The following is a 27,498-nucleotide window of genomic DNA, read 5'->3' as shown; positions in this document are numbered from 1 at the left end:
AATTCCGCGAATATATTAGAAACGATTGTATGAAAATACAGCAACCCAATTTGTCCCTATTGAGCCTAATTTGTGATTTCCATGCACTGATGCCTGGTGCATATACACTGAGATCCACTTTTGTTGAAGAACAAAACTGGGTTTGTTACTTTTTTGTAGGCTTATTATTAAGTCTGACCATTCTGGTGTGGTGGTAGGAACACTGGTTTCAGACTCTGGAAACAGAGCTCTAATCCTGACCGTTTGAAGACCTTCTCACTTTGGGCAAATCTTTCCTGAGCCTTGTTTCCTTGGGGAAAATGTAGAAATTTCTGATCTTCACATTTCTCACACCCTACAATTATGTGAAGAATATTGTATGTTTCAATTATGCACAAATAAATTAGTTATTTCTTCTCAAAGAATCATCTGTTAAAAATTATTCCCCAAGTAGCTCTTTTTGGACCCTCATCTCAAGGTGGTCACATTTTAATTTCTACCACTGATACACAAATTTCAGCAATAAGGAACCCCTGTAGGACTTGAGAGTTTCCGGAGAGATGGGATCCCACCCATTTTATTATCTTTTGTCTTTTTATGGCTTCTGAGTAGCAGTAAAAGATAAGAATGGTTGGTTCTATTACAGTGGTTGGTTATAACAAAAAACTACTGAACCACACTCACCAAATGTCCAGCTACCTACAGCTAAGAAGAAACCCAGTGTTTATAAACTAACTCAGAACTTTTAAAATCAGATGGAATTACAGAACCCTCTATCAAACTTAAATGCTTCTTAGATGAGTGGTTCACAAAACTGATGGAGGATGGGAAGTGTGGACAATTTTATTAGCCAATTATTGCCGTTATTGTTTTATTTGATTAAACACTTCTCTCTTGTATGGAATTTGCCAATAATACATTATTGAAAAAACTGATTTCAATAATATGTTATTGCAAAAACTAATTTATTGAATAAAAACCTATGGTAAGGATGGAAAGCCCAAGTTTCTACCCACATGGTATTTAGAGAGGAAAGGAACACTAAATAAGTAATTGCAAAACAATGCGTAAGGGTTATCATAATGCAATCTATTAAAGAGACATTAATAGCAGGCACCTTGTCTAGTTTTGGAGGATCCAGATTGGCTCCTAATGGAGACATCATTTCGTTTGAAATCTGAAGGATGAATAACCAGTTAGAAGTTGCAAGGCCGAAGCAGGTTGGAAAGTGTGCAAGTCAGGGCAACCACAGGATAGCTGGAGTGTTGACTCCTGTGTAGAGGAAAGTAAGAGAGGAGGCTAAGAAGATAAACAGTAGTTCTATCAGGAAAGACTTTGGACTTCATGGTAAGAACAATGAGAACTTTTGAGAGATTTTAATACAGGAAGGCGATGATCATATTTGAGTTTTTAAAATTTGATTTTAGAATAGAGTACGTACTGGAGGGCAATAAGCGGTCAGTTTCTTTAATAATACACATATACGTGTGTGTATGTATTTGTTGCAGTAAGTTAGGTCACTAATCATAGTGGACTGGACTGAGGCACCAATAAGTTAATAGAAGTAGGAACATTGATGGTAACTAGGAGAGAGAATTAACAAGAGGAGAAAAAAATATTATGATCACATTTATAACATATAATCACATTGCTAAAATCTTTAAAATATGTGCTAACCTTGAAACGTACCTGATTTATATAGTTTTTGTCAATATACATATGCACCATTATCTTACTTTTCTTTATAAACTGTTATTTGGAATTACTGTTTTCTGGCTTTCCAGCTGCATACCATTCTATTAGCTCAATGTTCCAGAATTTTCTCAACCATCCTCTGATTTTTCCTTTAAAAAAACAAGTAACATCACTTATGAGCATTTTAATAGCTCTTCATTGCAAGTTTGTCCACCAAAAAATTATTTCAATTTTCAGTGCTACCAGTCATATAAAAATGCACCTGTAATATTCCCACTGGGATGGAGTTTTATTATTTCTTGGCTAATTGGTTGAACTCTCAGTATTTTTCACTAAACCCTTGGCCTGATTGGGGAAAAGTGTCTGGTCCCTTGAGGAGATGCTTCAGCAAACGAGGTCGCTTGTTATGGAAATAGGCTCTTCTCTCACTGCATTTCTAGCTTATAGAACATACTCCGATTGAATTAACCTTCATCACAATGGCATTGTGTCCAGTGCTGGACACATGCATGCCAGGAACTGAGAGTGTGCTATACAGGTATTTATAATACCCATATTCATTCTAGGAACTAATTCTACATGGATGGGTGTTTACATAAACAGGAGCCTTAGAGAGCTCTCAAGTTCAAAACCGGTGGCATTCTATGTCATTTGAAAGTTATTGGGGGTGGGAGAGGACACTCCTTAAAATATTGGCTTTCTTAGTTTTGATCTGATGATATGCTAGCTTTATGAAGATGCAGTGCACACCCTCACCTGCATCGTTGCTTCTCTTTTTAATAGGAACTAGAAAATGAAGATTTTCAAGGTAGCATCTGGGTGCTCCTAATTGTCTTGATTTTACGTTTGAGAAAACACCTTCACATACCGACATGGGGGTCTGTAGAAGTCCGGGGAGATGTTTTTAGAAGTCCGGGGAGACTCTGAAGCTATTAAGAATAGCCTATCACTAGCAGAACACAGTGCTGTGAAATGAATGAGTGCTGATACGTTTCAGAGAAGTAAGATATTTATGTGTGCATCTCTCTGGCAAAAACTATCGGGGACTCAGGTGTGTGTGTGTGTGGTGTGTGCGTGTGTGTGCTTTTTATGTGTTCATTGAGGACTAAAAATTAGTATTAGTGGTATATTGGCAGCAATGTTTTGAACTCGGTGGCACCAATTAAAATTGTGTGATTTTTATTTCATGAATAATATTTGAGATTATTTTAACTCATCACCAGATTTCAGCTACCATTTATCCTCATTTATAAAGTTACTTCTTTTCTTTAATGTGGAAAGTAAACAAAAACATAAAACCGAGAACAAAATTTTCTCTTAACTACATCACCTAGTGTAAAACTGTAAACTCTAAAAATGCATTTAAACCATTTTTAATTTTCTGCTATTCTCCTTCCTTTTTTTGTATGTACATATACACAGACATTGGAATGCCACAATATTTTAGAGTGTGTTTGCTTGGTTTTTAAAATAATGTATATATTTCTGATATATATTATGTTAAATATATATTTATTTTTATACATTTATATATAATAAATATATAATATATACTATGCCTATATAATATGTATTTCTTCCTTTGAGTTAAAAAGCAATATGTGGTAGACACTTAGCAAAATAGGAAAAGTATATAGAATACCCAAAAATAACCCCTTTAAAATAACCAATGTTATCAGTTTGGGAATAAATCCTTCTAGTCATACGTGTGTGTGTGTGTGTGTGTGTGTGTGTGTGTATGTATAAAATATATATGAGATATAGATAGATGCATTACTTATCAACAGGTATAAAACTGTTTTCTAACTGAATTTTAAAACAAAGACAATTTTTCATACATGTTATTTTTATTATATAGTGGTAAAATATACATAATATAAAATTTAACATTCTAACCAATTTTAAGCATATAATTCACTGGCACTAAGTACATTTACATTGTTGTCCATCACCACCAGAACTGTATCTCCTCAAACTGAAATGACGTATCCATTAAACAATAATGCTCTAGCTCTGTTCTTCCTACTCCCTTCCCATGGCAATCACTATTCTACTTTCTAGCTTTATAAATTTGACTGTTCTAGGGACCTCTTATATTTAGAACCATATGGCATTTGTTTCTTTGTAACCGGATTGTTTCTTCAAGCTTCAAGCTTAATCTCTTCAGGCTTCATCCATGTTGTAGCATGTGTCAGAATTTTCTTATTGCATTGTGTGTGTATCTATATAGACATATAGATATATAGATAGGTGTGTGTGTGTGTGTGTGTATATATATCACATTTTATTTATCCATTCATCCATCAGTGGACACTTGACTTGCTTCTTCCTTTGGCTATTGTGAATAATACTGCTACAAACATATTACCATGATTGTACAAATAGCTGCATTCCTGCTTTTAGTTATTTTAAGTATATACCCAGAAGTTGAATTGCTAGATTATTGATATATTTTGAAATATTTTTATGACATTGTTTAATTGCTGTGTAGTATTCCATTATATGAATATACCATAATAAATATAAACAATCCCCATGTATTGATTATTTAAATTTTCCATAATCTTTTGGTTTTATGAAGTACACTGTTACTGCTGAGTTTCTTGAAACTCAACATTTATGCTCTCTGGTCATTTCCATAGGCTAAAGTTTAAGAAATAAAACTATGGGTTTAAAAAGTATAAACTTCATTAGGGCTTTTGTTACATATCACCAAATTACACCACTGATTTCCCATAAAAATTTTATAGAAACAAACATTAACTTAGTCCCTAAATCTAAATTATATAATCAATTTTCCTTCTAAGACAATTGGAGTCACACCATTATGTCACTCATAGCCCGTAACTCCAAGTGGGATTTCCTGTTCGGCTTTAGCAACAGTATCTAAAAGTAGTTTTGAACTCTGGTTTTAACTGAGAATCACCTGCCCTTTCCCTTTTGAATTTCCAGATTTCACTTTGTTGAGTGGGTTTATCCATAATAACTTGTATTTAAAAATCCCTAAATGATTCTGTTGTGCAGCCAGATTTAATTGCGGCACTATTCACAATAGCAAAGACTTGGAATCAACCCAAATGTCCATCAGTGACAGACTGGATTAAGAAAATGTGGCACATATACACCATGGAATACTATGCAGCCATAAAAAAGGATGAGTTCATGTCCTTTGTAGGGACATGGATGCAGCTAGAAACCATCATTCTCAGCAAACTATCGCAAGAACAGAAAACCAAACACTGCATGTTCTCACTCATAGGTGGGAATTGAACAATGAGATCACTTGGACACAGGAAGGGGAACATCACACACCAGGGCCTATTGTGGGGAGGGGTGGGGGGAGGGATAGCATTAGGAGATATACCTAATGTAAATGATGAGTTAATGGGTGTAGCACACCAACATGGCACATGTATACATATGTAAGAAACCTGCACGTTGTGCACATGTACTCTAGAACTTAAAGTATAATAAAAAAAAAATACAAATATAGAAAGGAGATAATTATAAAATTTTTATACTAAATTCTAGATAAAGCAAAGATGTAAATATAAGCAATAAAAGTACCCCCCCCCCAAAACCAGGGTAAATATCTTCAATAATCTTGTAGTGAAGAAAAGACTTTAAACATGAAAACTCAGAAGGCATAAAGAGTAATTCATTTAAACCCAACTTGATCAATATTAGCATTTATGGTAAAAAAAATGACAACAACATAACGTTTATAACCAACAAAAGGCTGATATCCACAATATATAAAGAACTCCCACAAATAAATAAAATAGAAAAATATACAAGAGACTTGAGCAGGAACTTCACAAAGTTGTATATCCAAATGAGTAACAGCAACAACAAACATATGAAAAGATTTTCAACTTAATTAGCAGTCAGGGAATACCAATTAAAACACTTAAATACCACTATACACTCAACACAAAAGGTGAAGTTAATAAGACTATAGTACCAAGTATTGAAAACCGAAGTGGAGGAACTAAAATCTCACATACAACTGAGGAAAGCTTAAATTAATATAACTACCTTGGAAGACCAACGTAGAACCTGCCCATAACCCTTTGATTCAGTAATTCTACTCTTACCACAATCAGAAATGTGTAATAAGCACACTGAGACATATACCAAAATGTTTATAGCAGCAATATTCATAATAGACAAAAACTGACAACAAAATTGTCCATCAGTAGAACGGATAGATTGTAGTATGTTTATTAATGAAATATTGTAAACAGCAGAGTGAACAAACAACTGCTACGAGTAACAAAATGAAGGAATCTGCTAAGACTGAGCAGGAGAAGCAAACCATAGAAGGCATACTGCATGTAGTCAAACGCAGAAACTGCATTCAAAGTCAGGACAGTAGTTACTCTGAAGGAGGAGGAAGGATGTAGAGATAGAGAGAATGAACATAGTGGGCTTCTGAGAGGCTGGGAATCTCTTGTGGTGAGTGGTATACACTTACGAGTTGTGCACTTTTGGTAAATATGTTTGGGCTTCGACAGAAATTCCTAGCATGGTAGAAAATGAGGTTGTTCATCACTTTTATGTGTTTATCTTAAAGACTTTTTTCTCACTGTTTTTTTTCTCATGTTCCACCCTGAGATGAGATCAGTACAGTTAAAGCATGATCAGAAATGGTCATCTGACACCACAGCTTACCTAATTTACACTGTTCTTTCTCCTTCACTTGTAGTTCGTCAGTGAGTCTTTGAATCTCTTCATGGGCCACCCCTAACTTCTTTGTTACTTGTTCCATTCCTTTTCCTAGGCAGTTTTGTGATGTTTTGTCTTTTTCCGGGTCTTCATTATGAGACTGAAATAAAACTTCTCTTAGTAATAAAACAAAGAGCAAATGTTAAAAAAAAAAAAAAAAGTGCTTTTCTAAATGTGCAGTGTTATGTTTATATATCGCACTCTTGGCCAGGCATGGTGGCTCACGCCTGTAATCCCAACATTTTGGGAGGCCAAGGCAGACAGATCACTGGAGGTCAGAAGTTCAAGACTAGCCTGGACAACACAGTGAAAACCCCGTCTTTTAAAAACACAAAAGGAGCCAGTGCGGTGGTGGGTGCCTGTAATCCCAGCTATTTGGGAGGCTGAGACACAAGAATTGCTTGAACATGGGAGGCAGAGTTTGCAGTGAGCTGAGATAGCGCCACTGCACTCCAGCCTGGGTGACAGGGCAAGACTCCATCTCAAACATATATGTGTATATGGCATTCTTAATCTCAAATATATATATTTTTTAATCTCAAATATATGTATATTTGATATATGTAATTATAATTCTTAATCTCAAATATACATATATATATATAAATACATATACTTATATATACAAGTATATGTATTTTGTGTGTGTGTGTATATATATATATTTGGCATACTTAATCTGTCAGGTTATTTTCCAACTCATGGGGTCATCTATCAAGTCGATAGTGTAGGTGACCTGGTTGGATGAGGTATGGAGATATGGGTACATACCCTGAATTCTGGAAGATAATTAGTGAGATGACTTGAGAAAGAAAAATTTAGTTATTCCTCTAGTCATGGTTGGGAGAAAATGATGATGTAATTTTTGTATAGAGCCAAATGAAGCAGCAAATTAGGGATTGCATTATAACTGAAATAGGTTAGCAGTGTTTGCATTTTTGTTCATTGTACAAACTCAGAAATGAATTATATTTATTTATCCAACCATTATTTGTTAAGTACCTCCCTGATATGAATCCTTAATAATGAGACCAAGCTCTTCTTGGGCAATAAAACTCTGAATATTGCACATTTACTCTTGGAATCACTGGATTTTTGAAAGTCAGAATATCTTCTTTTATAGGTACCTCAACCTCAGTGAAGCTCTTTTTCTTTTTCGTGAGTGATATAGAAATATTTTTTATTTGAAGAGAAAGACTGTTTGTTTAAAAAAAAAAGAGAGAGAGAGAAGAATAACTTAACATTTCCCCTCCTTTATTGTTCAGATGAAGTCAGTCTAGAGAAGTCACGTGACTTTCCCAATGTCACTAAACTCTAAATGGTGGCAAAACTGGTACTTTTTTTCTCGGTCTCCCAAGTTCCAGTGCACAACTCTTCAGTGGCATGCTTCCTAGTGATACTTTCATTTGCCAGTATCCATAATTTAAACTGGGAATTGCAAAGTGCACCTCATGCACTACAGGTGGACTGCAGAAATTCTATGTTTTATTTCTCTTCCTGTGTCTGAAAAATAATAATAATAATAATAAACACATCTTTAAAGTCAGAAGAGGAATATTGGATTCATGTTCCACATGTCAGCAGTGAGCTGGCATGGGAAAGCAGCTGCCTTTCTAACAGAGTAAACTCTTCAGTTTTACACAGTTCACATCACACCGTTGTTTCCTAGACACTGGCATTGTCCTTTTCTGTTCATTCTCCAATTTATTCATTTTTTCTTCTAGGAGAGAGAGATTTTCCAGTGTCTACATTTTGATTACTTACCTCTTAAAAATAGGAAAACTACAGATAGACTGAGAAAGAATTTTGTGTGTGTGTGTGTTTTTAACATGTCAACTATTATATTTCACTGTTCTCTTACCTGAGAGAGGTGGATGGTTTTTAAAACCCCAAAGTATGGAGCTGGATGACCCAGGCTTGAACCTTTGATCTGCCACCAGCTAGTGATGTGTCCTTGGGCAGTTACTTAATCTCTCATCAATATCTTCTTCTGGAAAATGAGGATTAGTTTCTGTCTCAGGAGTAATTGTGAAGATTGTATATAAATTATGTTCAACACAAAATGTTTGCACCGGGTAATTTCTATATAAATGTTTGCTATTATTACACATTTTGGGGATTACCAATAGGTATTTTAGTTTGTGTTTTCTGCCAGAGGGATATCCAGACAAAGTAGATAACTGAAAGTGAAAAGCACTTGAGGTATTCTTCAAATAGCTCAAATAATTGCCATGAAAATATAATTGAAATGGAAATATTCATCATCTCTAGCAAGTCAACCATCCCCCTTTTGATATTTTGTATATTCCTTGGCCATATGAAAATATCATTCTCTATGGCCTCAATTGTGTTGTACAACTGATTTCATACTATGTGATTTTCATTTAAAATTTACATTTAAATCTTAAGTAGTTTCCCATGTCATGTCGCTGAAATTAAAATGTAATACAAGGATTTTGAATTTCCTGCTGCTGTTTAAATGTTGCCCTTTTGCTTCTGTCTACTTTCTCCTTCTGTTACATTAGAAAACTTTCTAAGTAGGAATCATGTTTACTCATCACGCTAAATTTTGCCCCAAATATTCTATAACTAAGAACTTTCTGAGTGCAATGAGTGTGACTTTGTCTCATTGTGAATCTAGTAAGCAGCTCAATGCCTGTTACATAGTAGACTTTCAATAAATTTCTATTGAATAAATAAATTGGATTGAATTTCTGGGATTTGTGGTATTGTGTTTACTTGGCAGTAAATTCAGAACGTACTTTGTTTTAGTACATGTTGTTAAATACTATTTTTAAATGCATTAGTCTCTTTCCTTTCTTAGTAAGTTTATTTAAAAATTGCCCTTTATTTCCAGAGGGGATTTGAGTCAGCAGCAAGTAAAACTTACACATATAATATGGCCATAAAACTGAAAATAAGTACCTCAAAGGCTTCTTGGAAAAATAATGCTATCAATACATTCTAAATTGAAATCATTAAACTATTTAAAGGTGGGAGGACACTAATGAAATGACCGTAATTAAGCATGCATTACACATTTTTACAGAATTTCTTGATTGTCTAGTCAATAAGGGAAATAAGATAGTTCATATTTTTGCATGGTCAGTTAATAGTCTGACCAAAGAAATGCATTTTTCTTGGGATATTAACCTTCATTCATTCATCAAATATTTGTTAAATGCCACCTTATATGCTATGATATGATAAAGCATAATGAGGAAGCAGCAGGGAGTAAAAAGGATAGTCTCTACTTGTTTAGAAGCAGATATATACACGTGTGATATGTACAGGGAGGGAGAAGTAAAGAGCACTCACTGTGCTGGAGGATTCAGGCAAAGTTTCACGGAGGAACCTGACATTCAGGTTGAGATGTTAGAGATTCCTAGGAATCAGCTAGATAATTCAAAGAGAATGGTGAAGTGCATTGGTGTAGGTATCATTGCTGAGATGTAAGAGAGCTTGGCACAAAGGATGTGAAAGAAAGTCAGTGTATCTCAAAGAGAGGTAGAAGAGGTGGATTTGCATCCATCATTCCACTAACCTGTTGAAGATTTTTGAGCAGGAAAGTAATATGATTAGATTTGCATTTGCAATAAATCACTCTGGCTACCAAATGAAGGACTCATTGAAGGAGAACAGTTGTAGACACTGGGAGACCAGTTTGGATGTTTTTGGAGAATTCATAATGAAAAATGGCGGAATCTCGGCATGGGATTGTAGTAGTGGAAATGGTAAAATGTGGACATGTTTGTGAGTTATGGAATTCCCTATTTAGAGAGTAGGATCAACAGGATTTAGTTCTTGAATGGGAAGTAGGTAGAGTCTCAGAAATGATTCCCAGTGTTCTCCTTTGAGCAACAACTGGGTGGATGAGAAAACCAAATGAGAAACAGATCAGGGTAGATGATGAAATCTGTTTTTAATATATTAAGTCTGAAAAGCATATGAGACATTCAAGCAGACTCATGAAATAGACAGTTGAGGATTTGGGTTTAGTATTCAGAATACAGATGAATTCTGGAGATAGAAATTCTAAAGTCTTCATAATATAGAAGGTATATCAAGTTGTGGCCATGGTGCTGGAGACAGTGAATAGAGAGACAAAAGCAGAGGTCTGGTGTCAAATAGAGGGAATCCTTATTTACCAGCTGTTGGGCAATATGTTGGCTATTGTCATTAGTAACAATTTCATGGAAAGATTTAAGAAGCATTTTATTTTTCATAAGATGAAATTCCATTTGATGCAGATAGATAGCTTTCTGGTAAACTAGGCTGATCCAGAGATAAAGATTTAAAAATTCCCAGGGACATTTGGTTAACATTTTACTTCCAATGATTCTCAACTAGAGAGGAAACCACCTCCTGATGGGGAGTTTGGAAATGAATGGGCCCATTTTTATAAACTGTCACAATGACTAGAGGACACTGTTATCATTTAATGGGTAGGGAGCAAAATACCTTACTGTCAAACTCAAGAAGACCATAGTACTCTGTTGAGAGACACTGATAAACTCTTGTGCCACATATGTTTCTCTGGCTTGCTGATTGTAAAGTTCGCAACTGCCTGTCAAGAATGGTCACGGACCCTCTCTAGATTTTCCTCTCTACAGCACTATCTTTGTCCTGAACCTAGAGGAGATGACGGCTGTGCCTCTGCTAGTTCCACATTATTTCCCTGTTCTTCATGACTCCTCTGCAATTACATGGGGATATGTACATAATACCTGTATAAATCAGATCCTTGAGAAGAACTAGTTGGTGGGTGCTGTCATTTTTGTTTGAATCCTGACTCTTACGGCTATCTTTTCTACATATCATTTGTCTCAAATATAGTTTCCTAGGGATCTTGTAATTCCAGATTTAGCTTCCCGATAAGTTACAAGAAGCTCTTGAATAAAGTGATATCTTTTTGTTTGGTTGGTTTTTGTTTTGTTTTGGTTTGTTTTGTTTGGATATTAGTCTTTCAAAGGGTAAACTTGTCATTTACTTTTGTAATTTAAGCCGACTGGATATTCTTGTCTGGTTGGTGGAGTGGCTTTTGCTTTCTGCTTGAAGGTGGTCCCAATAGTACTAAAGGGAAACATAGTTTCCTCATTAAGCAATTTATTAAAATATGTATGTTCAAAACATTCCTAAAAAATACTCAGTTAAGACTCCAACGTTCTATTACAGAGGACATGGAAAGTCACTTTGAACCTAGGAAAAATTTAAGGTCAGATTTTTCTAGTCAATAATGCCAGTCATAAAAAAGTCAGCGTAGATGGGCATTGAATGAAAGAGGGAATAAAGGTTTGCTTTTCTTTGATGACTCAAGATCAGCAGAAACCCAGAGTTCCTATTTTGAACACTTTACAAACCCAACTATAAATGGAGACAGTGACTGAGCAACTGGGCTGATGACAGGCATGCTCTCTGCTGCAGCTGTAAAGTCTGCCCCAAGAAAACAGTTCAAAATTCGCATATTTTGAAATTGAAAACCAATAACATTCATAAACAAAAAAGAATTAATATAGACCTGACTCCTTAGAAGTAACGTTTTTCATAAGTTTCTTCTTTCAGTCTCTTTCTTGGTGAAGACACACACACACACACACACACACACACACACTATTTAAACATCCTAAAGTCTTTGAATTAAAGCATCAGGGCACAATTTTGGGAGCCATTGCTTTCTTCTAGGAAATATCTCACTGCTAGAGCTCTCTTTGGAGATGAGAACATTTTTCTCAACTTTCTTATGAATTCCGTTGTGTACGTGTGAGCATGTATCTGAATATTTTACGTATTATCACTATGTGTTTGAAAATAGCATATTTAGCTATATACATATTTTTTTTCCTTTGCAATTTTACGTACCTAACATCACGGGAGGTGGAAGGGGTAAAGAATAGGAATTATTTTAAAGCATATTTATTTATGTTCTTCATGGTTCAAGAAAACTATGCCAACATTCTTCTGGCCCACATATTCAATTAAATACATAGTGAATCTTTTCTACTTACTGGATTATTTGGTGCTTCCAAGCATTTATTTTTGGCATTTCATTTCGTTTTTGTTTTTACAGGAATTTTTGAAGTTTTATTGTGATTTAACGTTTTTATTTTGAAAATCAAGCACATTTTAAAAATTACTCTGCTGCAGCTGTAGTTTGCCCCCAAAAACAGATACTTCAAAAATCACATATTTTGTAAATGAAAATGCAGGTATAGAAATATACAGATTACTTATTTACCTATGATTTGTTATATGTATATAAATATATTTATGCAATCATCTATAAATACAGATATGCAAATAGATGTTATTTTTTGAGACTTGAATTTCTGTAGCAATCCTTTTTTTTATGTGGTATTTTTCCATTAGTCATTTTCTAAGCATCTTCAACTTGTAAAGCTCTGTGAGGTTAATGGGGGGAGGGTAGTATCCTAGGATGAATAGTATATGTCTCCCTGTCCCCCAGTCTGGTAGAGAAGCTATGCATAATAGATTAGACCAAATAGATTTCTACATTTTCAATCAGAATTGGCTGTGCCCAGGAGGTAAGAACAGACAAGGTGCACCCCTGTGTGTCTGCCCTCTCTCTCAGAGCAGGCCCTCCACTTCCCTTTTGTTTAAGTTAGGATAGCATGTTACTATTCTTCATGACCAATGTCATGAAACTTTTCCTCTGCGTTACTTCTTTTAGAAGTTTTAGTTTCAGGCCTTTTTCATTTTTAAATCATTAACCCAGTTTTAGTAAATGATGTCAGATAAGAGTCTAATATCATTCTTTTGTATGTGTACTTCTAGTTTCCCTAACATCATCTATTGAAGAAATTGTCCTTAACTATCATCTATTCTTTGCCCCCTCATCAAAAATCAATTGACTGTATATGTGTGGATATATTTCTGGGCTCTCTGTTCTGTTCTTTTGGTCTGTATATCTTGTTTTTCTTGCCAGTATCTTACTGTTCTGATTACTCTAGCTTTGTGATATATTTTGAAATTAGGAATTGTAATGCCTTTGGCTTTGTTCTTGGCTTCCAGATCAATGTGGCTTTTTGTGGTCTTTTGTGGTTCCATGTGAATTTTAGAATTATTTTTTCTATGTATGTAAAACGTCATTTAGGTATTTAGATAGGGATCTCACTGAATCTATAGATAACTTTGGATGGGATATACATTCTAACAATATTAATACTTTCAACCCATGAACACAGATGTTTATCCATTTGTTTGTATCTTGTATAATTTCTTTCATCGATGTTTAATAGTTTTCAGTATATAATCTTTCTCCTCCTTAGATAACTGTTTTCTAAGATTTTTATGCTATTCTAAGTAGAATTTTTTCCTTTCTTTAATTTTCTGTTGTTCATTGGCAGTGCACAGATATGCAACTGATTTTTTTGCTTGTCTGTGAACTCTTTGAAGGCAAGATCATGCCTTATTTGTATTCTACATAGTAATACATAAATAATAATTAGCAGTTATTAATATTTTTCATTTATTTATTTTTATCGAGTTTCGTTCGCAGTAATTTTTGCTTTCTTTCTTTTTTTCCTATTCTTCTTAGAGCTCCACTGGTTCAACAGCCTCTCCTCCAGTTTCGACCCCAGTCACAGGACACAAGAGAATGGTCATCCCGAACCAACCCCCTCTAACAGCAACCAAAAAGTCTACATTGAAACCACAGCCTGCACCTCAGGCTGGACCCATCCCTGTGGCTCCAATCGGAACACTCAAACCCCAGCCTCAGCCAGTCCCAGCCTCCTACACCACAGCCTCCACTTCTTCAAGGCCTACCTTTAATGTGCAGGTGAAGTCAGCCCAGCCCAGCCCTCATTACATGGCTGCCCCTTCATCAGGACAAATTTACGGCTCAGGGCCCCAGGGCTATAACACTCAGCCAGTTCCCGTCTCTGGGCAGTGTCCACCTCCTTCAACACGGGGAGGCATGGATTATGCCTACATTCCGCCACCAGGACTTCAACCTGAGCCTGGGTATGGGTATACCCCCAACCAGGGACGCTATTATGAAGGCTACTATGCAGCAGGGCCAGGTTATGGGGGCAGAAATGACTCTGATCCTGCCTATGGTCAACAAGGTCACCCAAATACCTGGAAACGGGAACCAGGGTACACTCCTCCTGGAGCAGGGAACCAGAACCCTCCTGGGATGTATCCAGTCACTGGTCCCAAGAAGACCTATATCACAGATCCTGTTTCAGCCCCCTGTGCACCACCATTGCAGTCAAAGGTAAGAAACTCAGTAACATAATGAGGAGAATACAGGGGTGCCTATCTTAGTCTGCCTTCTCCAGGAAGCAAAGCCTAAGGCAAAAGTGTATGTGTTACTTTGATTTCACTAATAAATACAATCCCAGGGAAGGATGAGTGAAACCAGAGAGGAGAGAGAGACTATTTGGTGTATTACTAATATGGCCACTGTTTAGTATCAAATGGAATTGCTTGTTCAATCTTGAAGAATCATCTTCCAAAAGGCCACAGAAACTGTAGTATCTCAGGACAAAATGTTCTGATGGAGAGAGAGAAAATAATTTACTTTTCACATCCTTCCCTGTATTGGTTAAAGCTTCTCTCTATTGTGCAGAAACTTCCTATACACCTTGCATTTGCTTGGATATTAAATAGGTCTGTAGCATCTCAAGCCTCAGCAAGGGTAGCTGTCTATAGGTGAGACATGTGGAGGGCAAAACTGAGTTGAACTGTTGTTAGGCTGTGGCCCTGTGAAGCGATTATAACTCCTGCAATGTTGGTACCACAGCGGCTGCTGGGGCAGAGCAAGTGGCCAAGGACCCAAGAGATGGGTGAGGCCAAGTGTGTCGAAGATAATGCAAGCACCTTGGATAGTTTCTCCTTTGAGAAGGGGCTGCAGTATGATGCAACTTGATTGGGACCCCTTATTTATTCATTTTACTAACCCTCCAGAAACAATCTTATTCTTCAGCCTTTAGCACTATTAAGCAATGTTTAAAAACTCCTTATAAGTGACAGTTACTTCTTATTTGATTTAATTGTCCGTATGTGAACCTTTGAAGTTAACACTCTCTGTTACTTCGTCTGAATAGGTAAGGTATAATACTACACAGGCCCACTCACCACAACTTCGATTTTTCATTAGTACTGGAACCAACACAATGTTGATTCCTCCCATTATAACCAGAGGAACCAATAAGAATAACTTAGAATGGGTGAAAATAGAGGAACTGGGCCAGTTTCCAGCCATTTGGGTTGGAAGAGTGCCCTTCTTTCTTTTCAGTTAGAACTGTGAGAAATCAGAAATTTGAGAGCCCCCAGTTAGCTAGAAGACCAATGGTAGTTTTGGGGGATGGATTGGGTAGAAGTTTGGACTGTATTTTTAAAAATTCTTTCCACATTTTTAACAAGATTGTCAATTTCATGACAGATCTATTCACATATTCAACATTATATCAAAAATTTCCTTATAGGGTGTTTACTAAACTGTTTTTCCTACAGGAAACTTGGCCGTATTAATGGTGTCCTATGTGAATTTCACGTTCTGGGGGGGAATAGAGCTCTTCCTGACAGTGTGGACTGTGAAGAGCGGGAGAAATCCTATAGCCTTATGTGTGACCACTGTATGAAATTGGCCAGCCATGATCCTTTTTCAATAGATAGATTCCAAATTAGAATTTTAAATGATTTTAAACATTACTCGGTTCCTGAAGTCTCTCTATGAAAAGAAATGTTATTACAGCTGTTTATTTCTTTTTAAAATAAATGTGTCCAAAATAGCCAGTCTGGACAGCCTTGCTCTTTGTTAATGTCACAGTATATTTGCATCAGTTCCTCCTGACCCAGACAAGGGGAGTCTGTTTTCAAAACAACCAGTTCAGAGAAACAGATTATTCAACTTAACCACACTTTTTGTTTTTAACAGTTGTTACAGATTTACCTAGGGAAGATTACAGTAAAATAAAACTTTAGGCCAGAACAATTGCCGTCAAGGTTTAAGTTCAAATAGATAGGCAATTTTGCCCTGCCCAGAGCAGGGTGACTGAAAGGATGGCAGAGTGATGTTCCTGAAGGAATGACATGGTGTCTGCCTTGTTTGAGGATTATGTTATCCCACATAGGAACCAGACATGAGAGAAAGCAAAACTGTGTGTCTTGACGAGACTCACCTGGTGAGAAGTACTGTGCTAGTCTTCAGATGCTGTTTTCTCACTAAGTCACTGGGTACTCTGGCCAACCTCTCTTCAGCATTTGGAACCCATCCATTGGTATAGGAAAAAGAATTAACCCCCCCTGCTAGAACTGGATCTAAAATACTGGGTCCAGCCACTTCCTTAACATTTGGCCTGTCCTCACCAACCGACCCAGGCAGATGGAATGAATTTTTACAAACCACTCATCAGAAAACATGGAACTTTATTTGGCTTCTTATCTGAGCAAGGTAGTTATTCAAGATGTTCTATTAGATGATTACAGATTTGGGGTATCAGTAGATTTTATGTTATTTTTAAAATTTTTGATATATTTGTTTTTCAACAGTTTCATGTGTTTTCACATCATATTCGGTTGTGCATTTTAAAAATGAAAATCAAACCATGTACTTTTCACTCTGATTATTAAGAGTGGTTAGAGGTTGATATTTAGCCATCTGTCTGTCTGTGCTTTGGGAAAGGGGAAAGAGGCTGATGAAGCTATGGATAAATTCTGGGCGCGTTGTGAAGGCATTGGCTGATGAAGGGGTGGGTTCCATCACAGTTGGCCTTTGAGCAAAACACTACAGTATTCTACTGCACCTGTGCACAGAGGACCGTATTGTCCTTATATTGACTGTTCGGCTTAATTATGTGACTACGGGCGTGAGAAATGAGCTCTGAATTCTTATCCCAGTTCTTTCCTTGACATTCCTCTTCCAGTTTGAGGAAAACCTCTAGACCTCTTTATGTCACGCTTCAAACCTCAGTAAAGTAGAACATCATCTTTACTAATTAATTAATGATTGCAAAAGACTTGGAAATTTCCAAGGGCTGAATAATTGCCAAGTGAAGACTGTTCAGCTTTCCACTGGCTTTCATTTATTTTTAAATTTTTTTAGTCACTGATGGAAAACTTACCCTCATGTCTGAAAACAATTATACTTTATTACCTTGAGTACTTCTGGGGAGTTTGGCATTTAACCCATTAAGGAAAAAGTTTAAAAGATGAAATAAATAAATCTCCCCTATATTTGAGATGAGCTGCTTTAGTTTTCCTATATCAGGATGGTATAAAAAGAGGAATATGATATAGTAAAAAAGAGGAGAGACAAGATGGGGAAATGGAGAAAGGAAAGAAAGAATGAAAAGGAAGAAATGAAGAAAGGAAAGAGAGAATGAGAACCTGCAAGGCTTAGGGGATCATGATTGTATTTATGTTCCCATAATGCGCTGAGCAGTGAATTTGCATGCTGCAGTGGGCCACACTATTTCCTACACCATCTGAGCTGAGTTCCTTGGAAAATACTGTTATAAATAAGTCTTTATAAGGCAGAAATGTTCTCTTCTCATTGGAAATCCTCTTAAAGATGCAGTGGAATCTCTTCTCTTTGCCGATTTATAAAAGCTAATGTTAGCTACATCTTGCCATGTAGTTCACAGAACTCGTGTCCTGTGCGTTATATATATCCCTGTGAATTGGGATCCACGTGTTCTCCAGTATTTAGATAAGGTGGCTCAGCTTGAAAGTTCCAGAGCCAGGACCTGGAGGCTAGTCACAACTCTCAGGTCTAAAGTGACCAGGCAACTTTAGCCTCCACCTATCATAAAAACTCATCTCCATCAGCCTCAGCTGTTAAAGGGACAGGTATTTGCTACATAGTGTGGGGAAGTGCTGGGGCTGTGCATTCCAGGGAAGCTGGAGATTCTTGTCCCAATTAGTGTAGAGGTTATGTTAAATTCTGAAACCATCTACTATTAAAATTTCCTTGGAAAATATTTGAGGAAGATGAGACCTTGGAGGTCAACTAACCATCTTTCTGTAAATCTGAAAGTTTTTCTTTTCCAGAATAGAACAGATTGTTACTTTTCATTTGGATTTCAAGTTTGGAGCATATTTTATGGTTCAGAGAAGAGTATAGAGGTAATGAAGTGATCTTGGCCCACTGCAACCTCCACCTCCTGGGTTCAAGTGATTTTCCTGCCTCAACCTACCAAGTAGCTGGGATTACAGGCACCCGCCACCACGCTGGGCTAACTTTTTATATTTTTAGTAGAGACAGGGTTTCACCATGTTGGCCAGGCTGGTCTCAAACTCCTGACCCCAGGTGATCTACCTGCCTCAACCTCCCAAAGTGCTGGGATTATAGGTGTGAGCCACCACGCCCAGCCTATTTTAATTTTTGAAAAGAAAAAGTTATATGCATTGGTTGCACTGTAAAGAATTGTTGGCATTTGGAGAGAGTTATCCCTATGGTTATCACTGTGTTTATTATCTCTCAATTCTAGGATCGGAGAAAGAAAATGGAAGAGATGATTAGGGTGGGCAGAGGAATGAACGCAGATAGATCCCTCAAGTCAGTAGCTAACACCAGAACACATGTGAAGATGAGAATGGTAGATATTGCTTGAGGCCAGTGACGGTAATATTAGTAATTCCTCTTTGTACAGCCTTTATAGTTTCCAGAGCACTTTGGGGAGCTCACAAAATCCATGATTATTAAGCCCAAGTAGAGGTCTTTGTCTCTCTTTTTCTGATGAGGGTTCAAAAGCCCAGTGATGAGAGCCACTCACTTAACGTCATATGTCAAATTCATCGGAGAGCCACAGCTCCAAGTCAGGTCTTCTAAAGATCGTTCCCATGCTTTGACCATGGCAAGTGACTGAATGTTGGTATGCTTTGGATGGCAGGAGCTCCTCATCAGCACCAGTGTACATGCCTCCACTGTGACCCATATTACACGTAGAGTTTAAAGTGGGTCTAGGCAGTCATCATGGCCTTTGGATAAGATCAGCAGTTGGAGAGGAAGCACCTATTAAATCCCTGCCTGGCACCCAGGCCTGGTGCCTTGAAGCTGTACTTCCTCATCCCCATCACCCAGATAAAATTTGTCCCAAGGTTTTTTCTACCTACACTAAGTACTTACTATGGCGTTCAGTCATCCCCATTTCTCACTTGAACCTTTGAAATGACTTCTTACTTAGAGTTTCCTCCCCCAGTCGTCTCCGTACCCATATATCCTACATGTAATACCAGATTAATCTGTCTATGGTACCTTATCATTAATTGCCTTTTGCAAAAACCTTAGCAAGTTCCCAATTAGTTACAGAATACATTGAAACCCCAAACTGGATTTTCAGTTTTATCTCCCCCTTGTATCCTGGATTCCAGCTGATACATTACATTTTTAGTTAATTCTCATCTCTATGTCTTTGTTCACCAAGCTCCTTCTTCACAGTCCTTCCCCAAATAAAATCTACACATCTAAGAGTGACCCATTAAGACCCAGCTACAGTGTTAATTTCTCCCATAAGGCTTTCTCCTCTTCCTAAAATCTAGTTGTGTGTTATTTCACCCTCTCTTTTAGATGTTTTTACACTCTTACTGTACTAGAGTCATTTGTGTTCCTGTCTTCTATCAACCTGTGCCCAAGCATATATTAGACTAAGTTTTAGGAGATAGAGATGGTATCTGAACAAACCCTGTGTCTCCTGGAGTAAGTAGCACAGAACCTAATATGTGGTTGTTGAATGAATATGTTTGAAGAAACTTTTTTTTTTTTGTCCTTCTAAAATCAGGTCTAAATCTGCTTTAGAACTTAGCAGATTGCTCAGCAAAACACTGAAACCAAAATCTATTCCAGCTAAACAACTTACTTACCTCAGTAACATGAGAATTGTCACACGAGCAACTCAATATTCAAAGTAGCTAAATAATTTTTCAGATTCACTCTTGCTCTAATATTTTAAGTTTCTTTATATTATTTTTTGAAGAGTAGATGATTTTGGTGAAGGTCAGTTTCTCACTTTCATTTTCTATATTTTGTACTTTTTGTTTTTTAAGATGTTTTGTGCCTCGCTGCGATCACAAAGATTTTATTCTGTTTTATTTAAGATGAGTTACAATGTAAACTTAGGTTTGTGATTCAAGTTAATTTTTGTATATTGTGTGAGATGTGTCAAACTTCTTTTTTTTTTTTTTTTTGCATTGGACTATTCTAATTTTTTCCCACATGCTTTTTTGAAATCTCTTTTCTCCCCTTGAATTACCTGGATACCTTTGACAAAAGTCATTTGATGTCAAGAATGATATTTTCTAGATTTTCTTCTAGGATCTGTATAGTTTTAGGTTTTACATTTATGTCTTTAATTCATCAGGAGTTGATCATTGTATATGGTGAAAGGTAAGGGTTCAATTTCAATTTTCTGCATATGACTAGCCGGTTATCCCAGCAGCATTTATTGAATAGGGAGTTCTTTCTCCACAGCTTGTTTTTGTTGGCTTTGTTATAGATTAGATGATTGTAGGTGTGTGGCTTTATTTTTGAGTCCTTTGACTCTGACATCAGCCTAGTCAAAGACTTTATGACACACACTCCAAAAGCAATTGCAACAAAAACAAAAATTGACAAGTGAGACCTAGTTAAAGAGCTGCATAGCAGAAGACACTGTCAACAGAGTGACAGACAGCCTATAGCATGGGAGAAAACATTTGCAAACTACTCATCTGACTAAAGTCCAATAGCCAGAATCTATAAGGAACTCAAACAAATCAACAAGCAGCAAACAACCAGCCCCATTAAAAAGTGAGCGAAGGACATGAACAGTCACTTTTGAAAAGAAGACATACAAGCAGCCAACAACCATAAGGAAAAGTGCTCAACGTCACTAGTCATTAGGTAAATGCAAATCAAAGTCACAATGAGAGAGTATCTCACACCAGTCAGAATGGCTATTGTTAAAATTTTTTTTTTTTAAATAACAAATTCTGGTAAGGTTGTGGAGAAGAGGGAACACTTAAGACACTGCTGGTTGGAATGTAAATTAGTTAAGCCACCGTGGAAAACAGTCTGGAGTTTCTCAAAGAACTTAAAATAAACTTACCATTTGACTCAGCAATTCCACTACTGGGTATATATCCAAAGTAATGTAAATCATTCTGCCATAAAGACATGTGAATGTCTATGTTCATCGTAGCACTATTCGCCATAGCAAAGACATGGAATCAACCTAGATGTCTGTCAATGGTAGACTGGATTTTAAAAAGTGTGGTGCATATACAACATGGAATACTACGCAGCCATAAATAAGGAGGAGATCATGGCCTTTGAAGCAACATGTATAGAGCTGGAGCTCGTAATCCTAATCTAATTAATTTAGGAATGGAAAACCAAATACCACATGTTCTCATTTAGAAGTGCTAGCTAAACATTGAGTACACACGGACACAAAGGAGGGAACAGTAGACACTGGCACCTATTTGAGGGTGGAGAGTGGGAGGAGGATGAGGATTGAAAAATGACCTATCAGGTAGTATGCTGATTAACTGGTTGACAAAATTATCTGTACACCAAACCCCCGGGATGTGCAATTTACCTATGTAATAAACCTGCACATATATCCCTTGAACCTAAAATAAAAGTTGGAAAGAGAAAAAAACATCAACTTGGCTATATATCCATATATGTTTGGGCCTTGCTAGACTCTATTCTTTTCCATTAATTTATATATCTCTCCGTATGCCAATGCCACACTGTCTTGATCACTTTTTTTTTTTTTTAAGTTCCAGGATACATGTACAAAATGTGAAGGTTTGTTACATAGGTATATGTGTGCTATGGTGGTTTGCTGCACCTGTTGACCCACCTCTAGCTTCCCTCCCTTCATCCCCCACCCCCTAAGAGACCCCAGTGTGTGATATTCCCTTCCCTGTGTCCATATATTCTTATTGTTCAACTCTCACCTACGAGTAAGAACATAGAGTGTTTGGTTTTCTGTTCCTGTGTTAGTTTGCTGAGACTGAGGGCTTCCCACTTCATCCACTTCCCACTTCAAAACATGAACCCACCCTTTTTTATGGCTGCATAGTATTCCATGGTGTAAATGTGCCATATTTTCTTTATCCAATCTATCATTGATGGGCATTTGTGTTGGTTCCAAGTCTTTGCTATTGTAAGTAGTGCTGCATTAAAAATACATGTGCATGTGTCTTTATAGTAGAATTATTTATAATCGTTTGGGTATATACCCAGTAATGGGATCACTAGGTCAAATGGTATTTCTAGTTCTAGATCCTTGAGGATCACACTGTCTTCCACAATGGTTGAACTAATTTACATTCCCACCAATAGTGTAAAAGCTTTCCTATTTCTCCGCAGCCTCGCCAGCATCTGCTGTTTCCTGACTTTTTAACAGATGTCCTGTCATCAGATAGAACTTTTTTCCCCCACTTTTTAAAGTCAGCAAGGCTCATTGTTACAGCTCTCCTGTCTGCCCAGTTTGGTTACAACAGTTTTGCAAATCCTTTCCTATACCTTTCCAGCTGAAGATAAGCACTTCCTACTGTATTTCCAGAGCTTTCATCTATGTCTTGGTTTAAACATTTGCCTTTGTTTTAACCTTTTACCATTTCTGCTTTATATTGGTAGATAATCTCACCCCAAATACATAGACTATGAACTCCTTCGGAGCAAACTCATTTTTTTCTGTTGTTCTTTGTGTCTTTTTTTCCCTATCCACCTCCAAATCTTACCCCACGTTTCTGAAAATAGCACCCAAAGCAATACCTCTCACTTTGGAGAGTACTTAGTACATTTTTTAAAAGTGAATGTATTATACAGCCTGGGCCACCATAACAAAAATACATGGACTGAGTGGCTTAAATAACAGAGATTTCTTTTCTTATAGATTGAGGCTGGAAGTACGAGATCAGGGTGTTAGCACGGTGGGGTTCTGCTGAGGACTGTCTTCCTGCCTTACAGATAGCCACATTCTCACTGTGTCCTTACATGGTGTGTGGGGGGAGGGAGCAAGCCCGCTAAGTGTCTTTTCTTATAAGGTCACTAGTACCATCGTGAGGGCCCCATCCTTATGACCTCATCTAAGCTTAATTATTTCTCAAAGGTCCCATCTACACATACTATCACTTTGGGGTTAAGGCTTCAACATATAAATTTATAAATGGACTCAATTTACTCCATAGCAATAAATTAGGCCTTTTGGCTATAGATCTGTAAGTGCATAATTGGCACTGATTGATGGAATGCAGATCAGAATAGCCTATGTTACTAGAAACATATGTATGTAGAAACTACATGCTTAGTTATTTAACAGAGGTTTATTGAACTTTGTGCTGGCTTTGAAGAATTTTCCTAGACACTCAGTAGGGCCCTATTAGCATCTAAGACATTGTACAGCTCAGGTGCATTTTCCTTTAAGGATACATTTAACCTGCCAGATGTCATCTCATTTTTAAGACCAGAGAAAAAGAGAGCAGCATCTGTTGTTTCTTGACTTTTTAATAATAGCCATTCTGACTGGCGTGAGAGATGGTATCTCATTGTTGTTTTGATTTGCATTCCTTTAATGATCAGTGATTTTGAGCTTTTTTCCATATGTTTATTGACCGCATAAATGTCTTATTTTGAGAAGCGTCTGTTCATATCCTTTGCCTGCTTTTTGATGAGGTTTCTTTTTTTGTTTCTTGTAAATTTGTTTAAGTTCCTTGTATATTCTCGATATTAGACCTGTGTCAGATGGGTAGATCACAAAAATTTTCTCCCATTCTGTAGGTTGCTTATTCACTCTGATGATAGTTTCTTTTGCAAAAGCTCTGTAGTTTAATTAGATCTCATTTGTCCATTTTGGCTTTTGTTGCAATTGCTTTTGGCGTTTTCATCATGAAGCTGTTGCCTGTGCCTGTGTCCTGAATGGTGTTGCCTAGGTTTTCATCTAGGGTTTTTATGCTTCCTTTTGGGTTTTACATTTAAGTATTTAATCCATCTTGAGTTAATTTTTGTATAAGGTATAAGGAAGTGGTCTGGTTTTAGTTTTCTGCATACGGCTAGCCAGTTTTTCTCGCACCATTTATTGAATAGGAAATCCTTTCCCCTTTGCTTGTTTTTGTCAGGTTTGTTGAAGATCAGATGTTTGCAGATGTGTGGTGTAATTTCTGAGGTCTCTGTTCTGTTTTATTGGTCTATATGTCAGTTTTGGTACCAGTACCATGCTGTTTTGGTTACTGTAGCCTTGTGGTATAGTTTGAAATCAGGTAGCATGATGCTTCCAGCTTGTTCTTTTTCTTAGGATTGCCTTGGCTATACAGGCTCTTTTTCATTTCTACAGGTTTTTTTTTTTTCATTTCCATATAAATTTTAGCATCAGTTTGTTGATGTCCACAAAATAGGCTGCTGTGATTTGGAGATTGCCTTGAATCTTTAGATCAATTTGAAAAGATCTGATACCTTAACAATACTGAGTTTTTCAATCCATGAAGATGGCCTATCTCTTAATTTATTTATGTCTTCTCTAATTTCTCTCATCTATATATCATAGTTTTGCATATATTTTGGTAAACTTATCCTTAAGAACTTCAAATTTCGGATGCTATTGTACATGGTATTTTAAAATTTGTTTATAATCATTTGTTATTAGCATATAGAAGTAAGAATAGATTTTTATATACTGCCTTTGTATCCTATAACTTGTTAAATGTAATAGTTGTACTAACTTCTTTAATAAGACTTCTTAGGCAATTCTACCTGATCATTTTATCTGAAAATTGTTGATGCAATTGTTTATTTCCTTTATGGATAAGTCTATTCATCAACATTTTATGTTTGAAAGATTTGCTTGCTGATTGAAAAAGAAACAGTATCCTACAACTTTGAAGGAAATAAGTTGGAAAAAATAAGAAATCTTCATTCTCCACTTCCATAGGCTAGCCTAGTTAAACCATCAGACATAGAAGCGATTTTCAGAATCCCCATGAGTCATAACCCCTTACCTTTACAGATGAGAAAACTGAGGCCTGAAGAGTTACAATGACTTTCAGAGTTATGTAGTTAGTAAATGACCACATGTGAGTGCAAAATGTAACTCTTCTATTCTGCAATTCTTCTCTACATTGGTTAAGAATAGTTCAAGACAGGGGAGGTCAGAAGTAAGTAACCTTTAAAAGGTGTAATAATAACTATTGTCAGAATGATCTTATTTCCTATCTTTAGAACCCCATCATCAGTTTTGTAAGGCCATTTAATAATAGAAAATGGTTCTGATTCTAGTGCTCCCTATTCTGTCTCACAGCTGCTCCTGTGAAAACACTTGTTCGTAGGCTCCGTGTAATTTTGACTCAGCCCGTAATCTCTCTTTCCTGTTTTTAAACGTTATCATCAGAAAGGATGTGCTGGTATACTAAGAAATGTCTGTGAATATTATTTATTTATTTTACTTATCTAATCATTTTCATAGATTCGGTTGTTTAAAAATACCCCAGGTCTCAAATCCCTTTGGAAAGTTCAGCAAATCATTTTAACAGGGGATTCTGGCAATATGTAATTCTTTGTGTTTACAGAGTGAGAGAACTTCTATTTATCAGTGTTTTTTATTTGTTTTGTTTTACTTCAGTTCTAAGGAAAGCAGTTATTTTGCTTATTGACATATTGATATATTCCTTTGGGAATCTCATTTCTTTCTTGGCCAGCTACAAACACTCATAGTGTCCAATTTCAACAAGAGACTATAGTTATTCTCTTCTTCACCAAAGAAATGTGAACCATTATTGATAAATAATTTCTGGTGAATATTAAAGCTTTTAAATGTTTTGCACACAGATTGTTAGGAAGTGTCTTATAGTGAAAGACACATATTTTTACTACTATAGTATCAAAAGTGCCATTGTCCCACATACAAAGATTTGCTTGTTACTTTAGTTCTTTGATTTTCTGGAATACAGCAACCCCAACTTTTAGAAATACTCTTAACAAAGAATATGGTCTTTGATCTGTTTCATCTTTGGACTTCAGAGAATGATCTTCAAATAATACAGTTTGGTTTATTTCAGAAGGTTGCTTCCCTAAAATAAAATTTTGAAAATATGAGATAATAATATTTAAATTTTTTTCAATCACTTATAAAATGTACTAAACACTCTCATATAAGAAAAACTCTATAACTTGTTCAGAGGCAACTTCTCTAGTATCCTACCAATACTGAATGCCTAAGGGAGGGTGAGAACTGATGTCACCTCACTGCCAGCCCAATGTTCTTTCCACTCTGTGAAACTTGCCTCCATTTATAGCTGTTTGTGTTTGTATATGTTACCTCTATTTTATGTAGAGTTGTCCAAACATAAAATATTCCTTGGGCACAGCAGTTTAGAGACTAAAACTTCTGAGTAGTATTTCTGGGACATAACATATATTTAACATTATTTGAAGCCCAAGATTCAGTCAACATTGCTATTAACAGTTAAGGAGTTGAAACTGTGCATACCCTAAATCTGAATTCAAGATAAGAGACCCCTTGTTATTCAGTCTTTATAAGTGTTTGGTATATTTATGCCGCCTCAAATATGACACCATCTTTTTTTTAAATTCACATTTAGGGATGATTGTTAAAACAAGAAGGATAAGGTATAGGTGTGGTAGTGTTTTATTTATGGATTTATCAGTTAGCTGTTACTTATTTTTTGTGGTTCATAATGCAATTTTAACATAAGTCTGAATAAGTTTACTATAGATGATATTAGTAGTCTTTACCAGAGAAAATCATGCTTTTTTATTTTTTTTCTTTTTCTTTGAGACAGAGTGTCACTCTTGTTGCCCAGGCTGGAGTACAGTGATGCAAACTGGGCTCACTGCAACCTCTGCCTGCCGGGTTCAAGCGATTCTCCTGCCTCAGCCTCCCAAGTAGTTGGGATTACAGGCATCTGCCACCAGGCCCGGCTAATTTTTGTATTTTTAATAGAGAGGGGGTTTTACCATGTTGGCTAGACTGGTCTCGAACTCCTGACCTCAGGTTATCCACCCACCTTGGCCTCCCAAAGTACTGGGGTTGCAGGCATGAGCCACTGCGCCCAGCCAGAAACCATGCTTTTTAATCCTCCTGCCCACCCCATCCACAGCACACAAAATATTAGTTAAGGAAG

General features: G+C 36.6%; 1 protein-coding gene across 27 annotated transcripts in view; it reads left to right on the top strand.

Moving 5' to 3' along the window:
- LPP (LIM domain containing preferred translocation partner in lipoma) overlaps positions 1-27,498 on the top strand; it is a 723,625-nt gene that overhangs the window by 438,248 nt on the left and 257,879 nt on the right. For all 27 annotated transcript variants that reach the window (XM_015132425.3, XM_077991214.1, XM_077991207.1 and 24 more), the window contains one exon: positions 13,958-14,641. In XM_015132425.3, the coding sequence (XP_014987911.2) occupies positions 13,958-14,641 (684 nt within the window). The remainder of the gene's footprint in view (positions 1-13,957; positions 14,642-27,498) is intronic.

The sequence above is a fragment of the Macaca mulatta genome, chromosome 2 (genome assembly GCF_049350105.2).
Source record: "Macaca mulatta isolate MMU2019108-1 chromosome 2, T2T-MMU8v2.0, whole genome shotgun sequence".
Taxonomy (NCBI): Eukaryota; Metazoa; Chordata; class Mammalia; order Primates; family Cercopithecidae; genus Macaca; species Macaca mulatta.
Note: the sequence above shows the minus strand (reverse complement) of the source record. Positions and strands in the feature narration are given on the sequence as shown.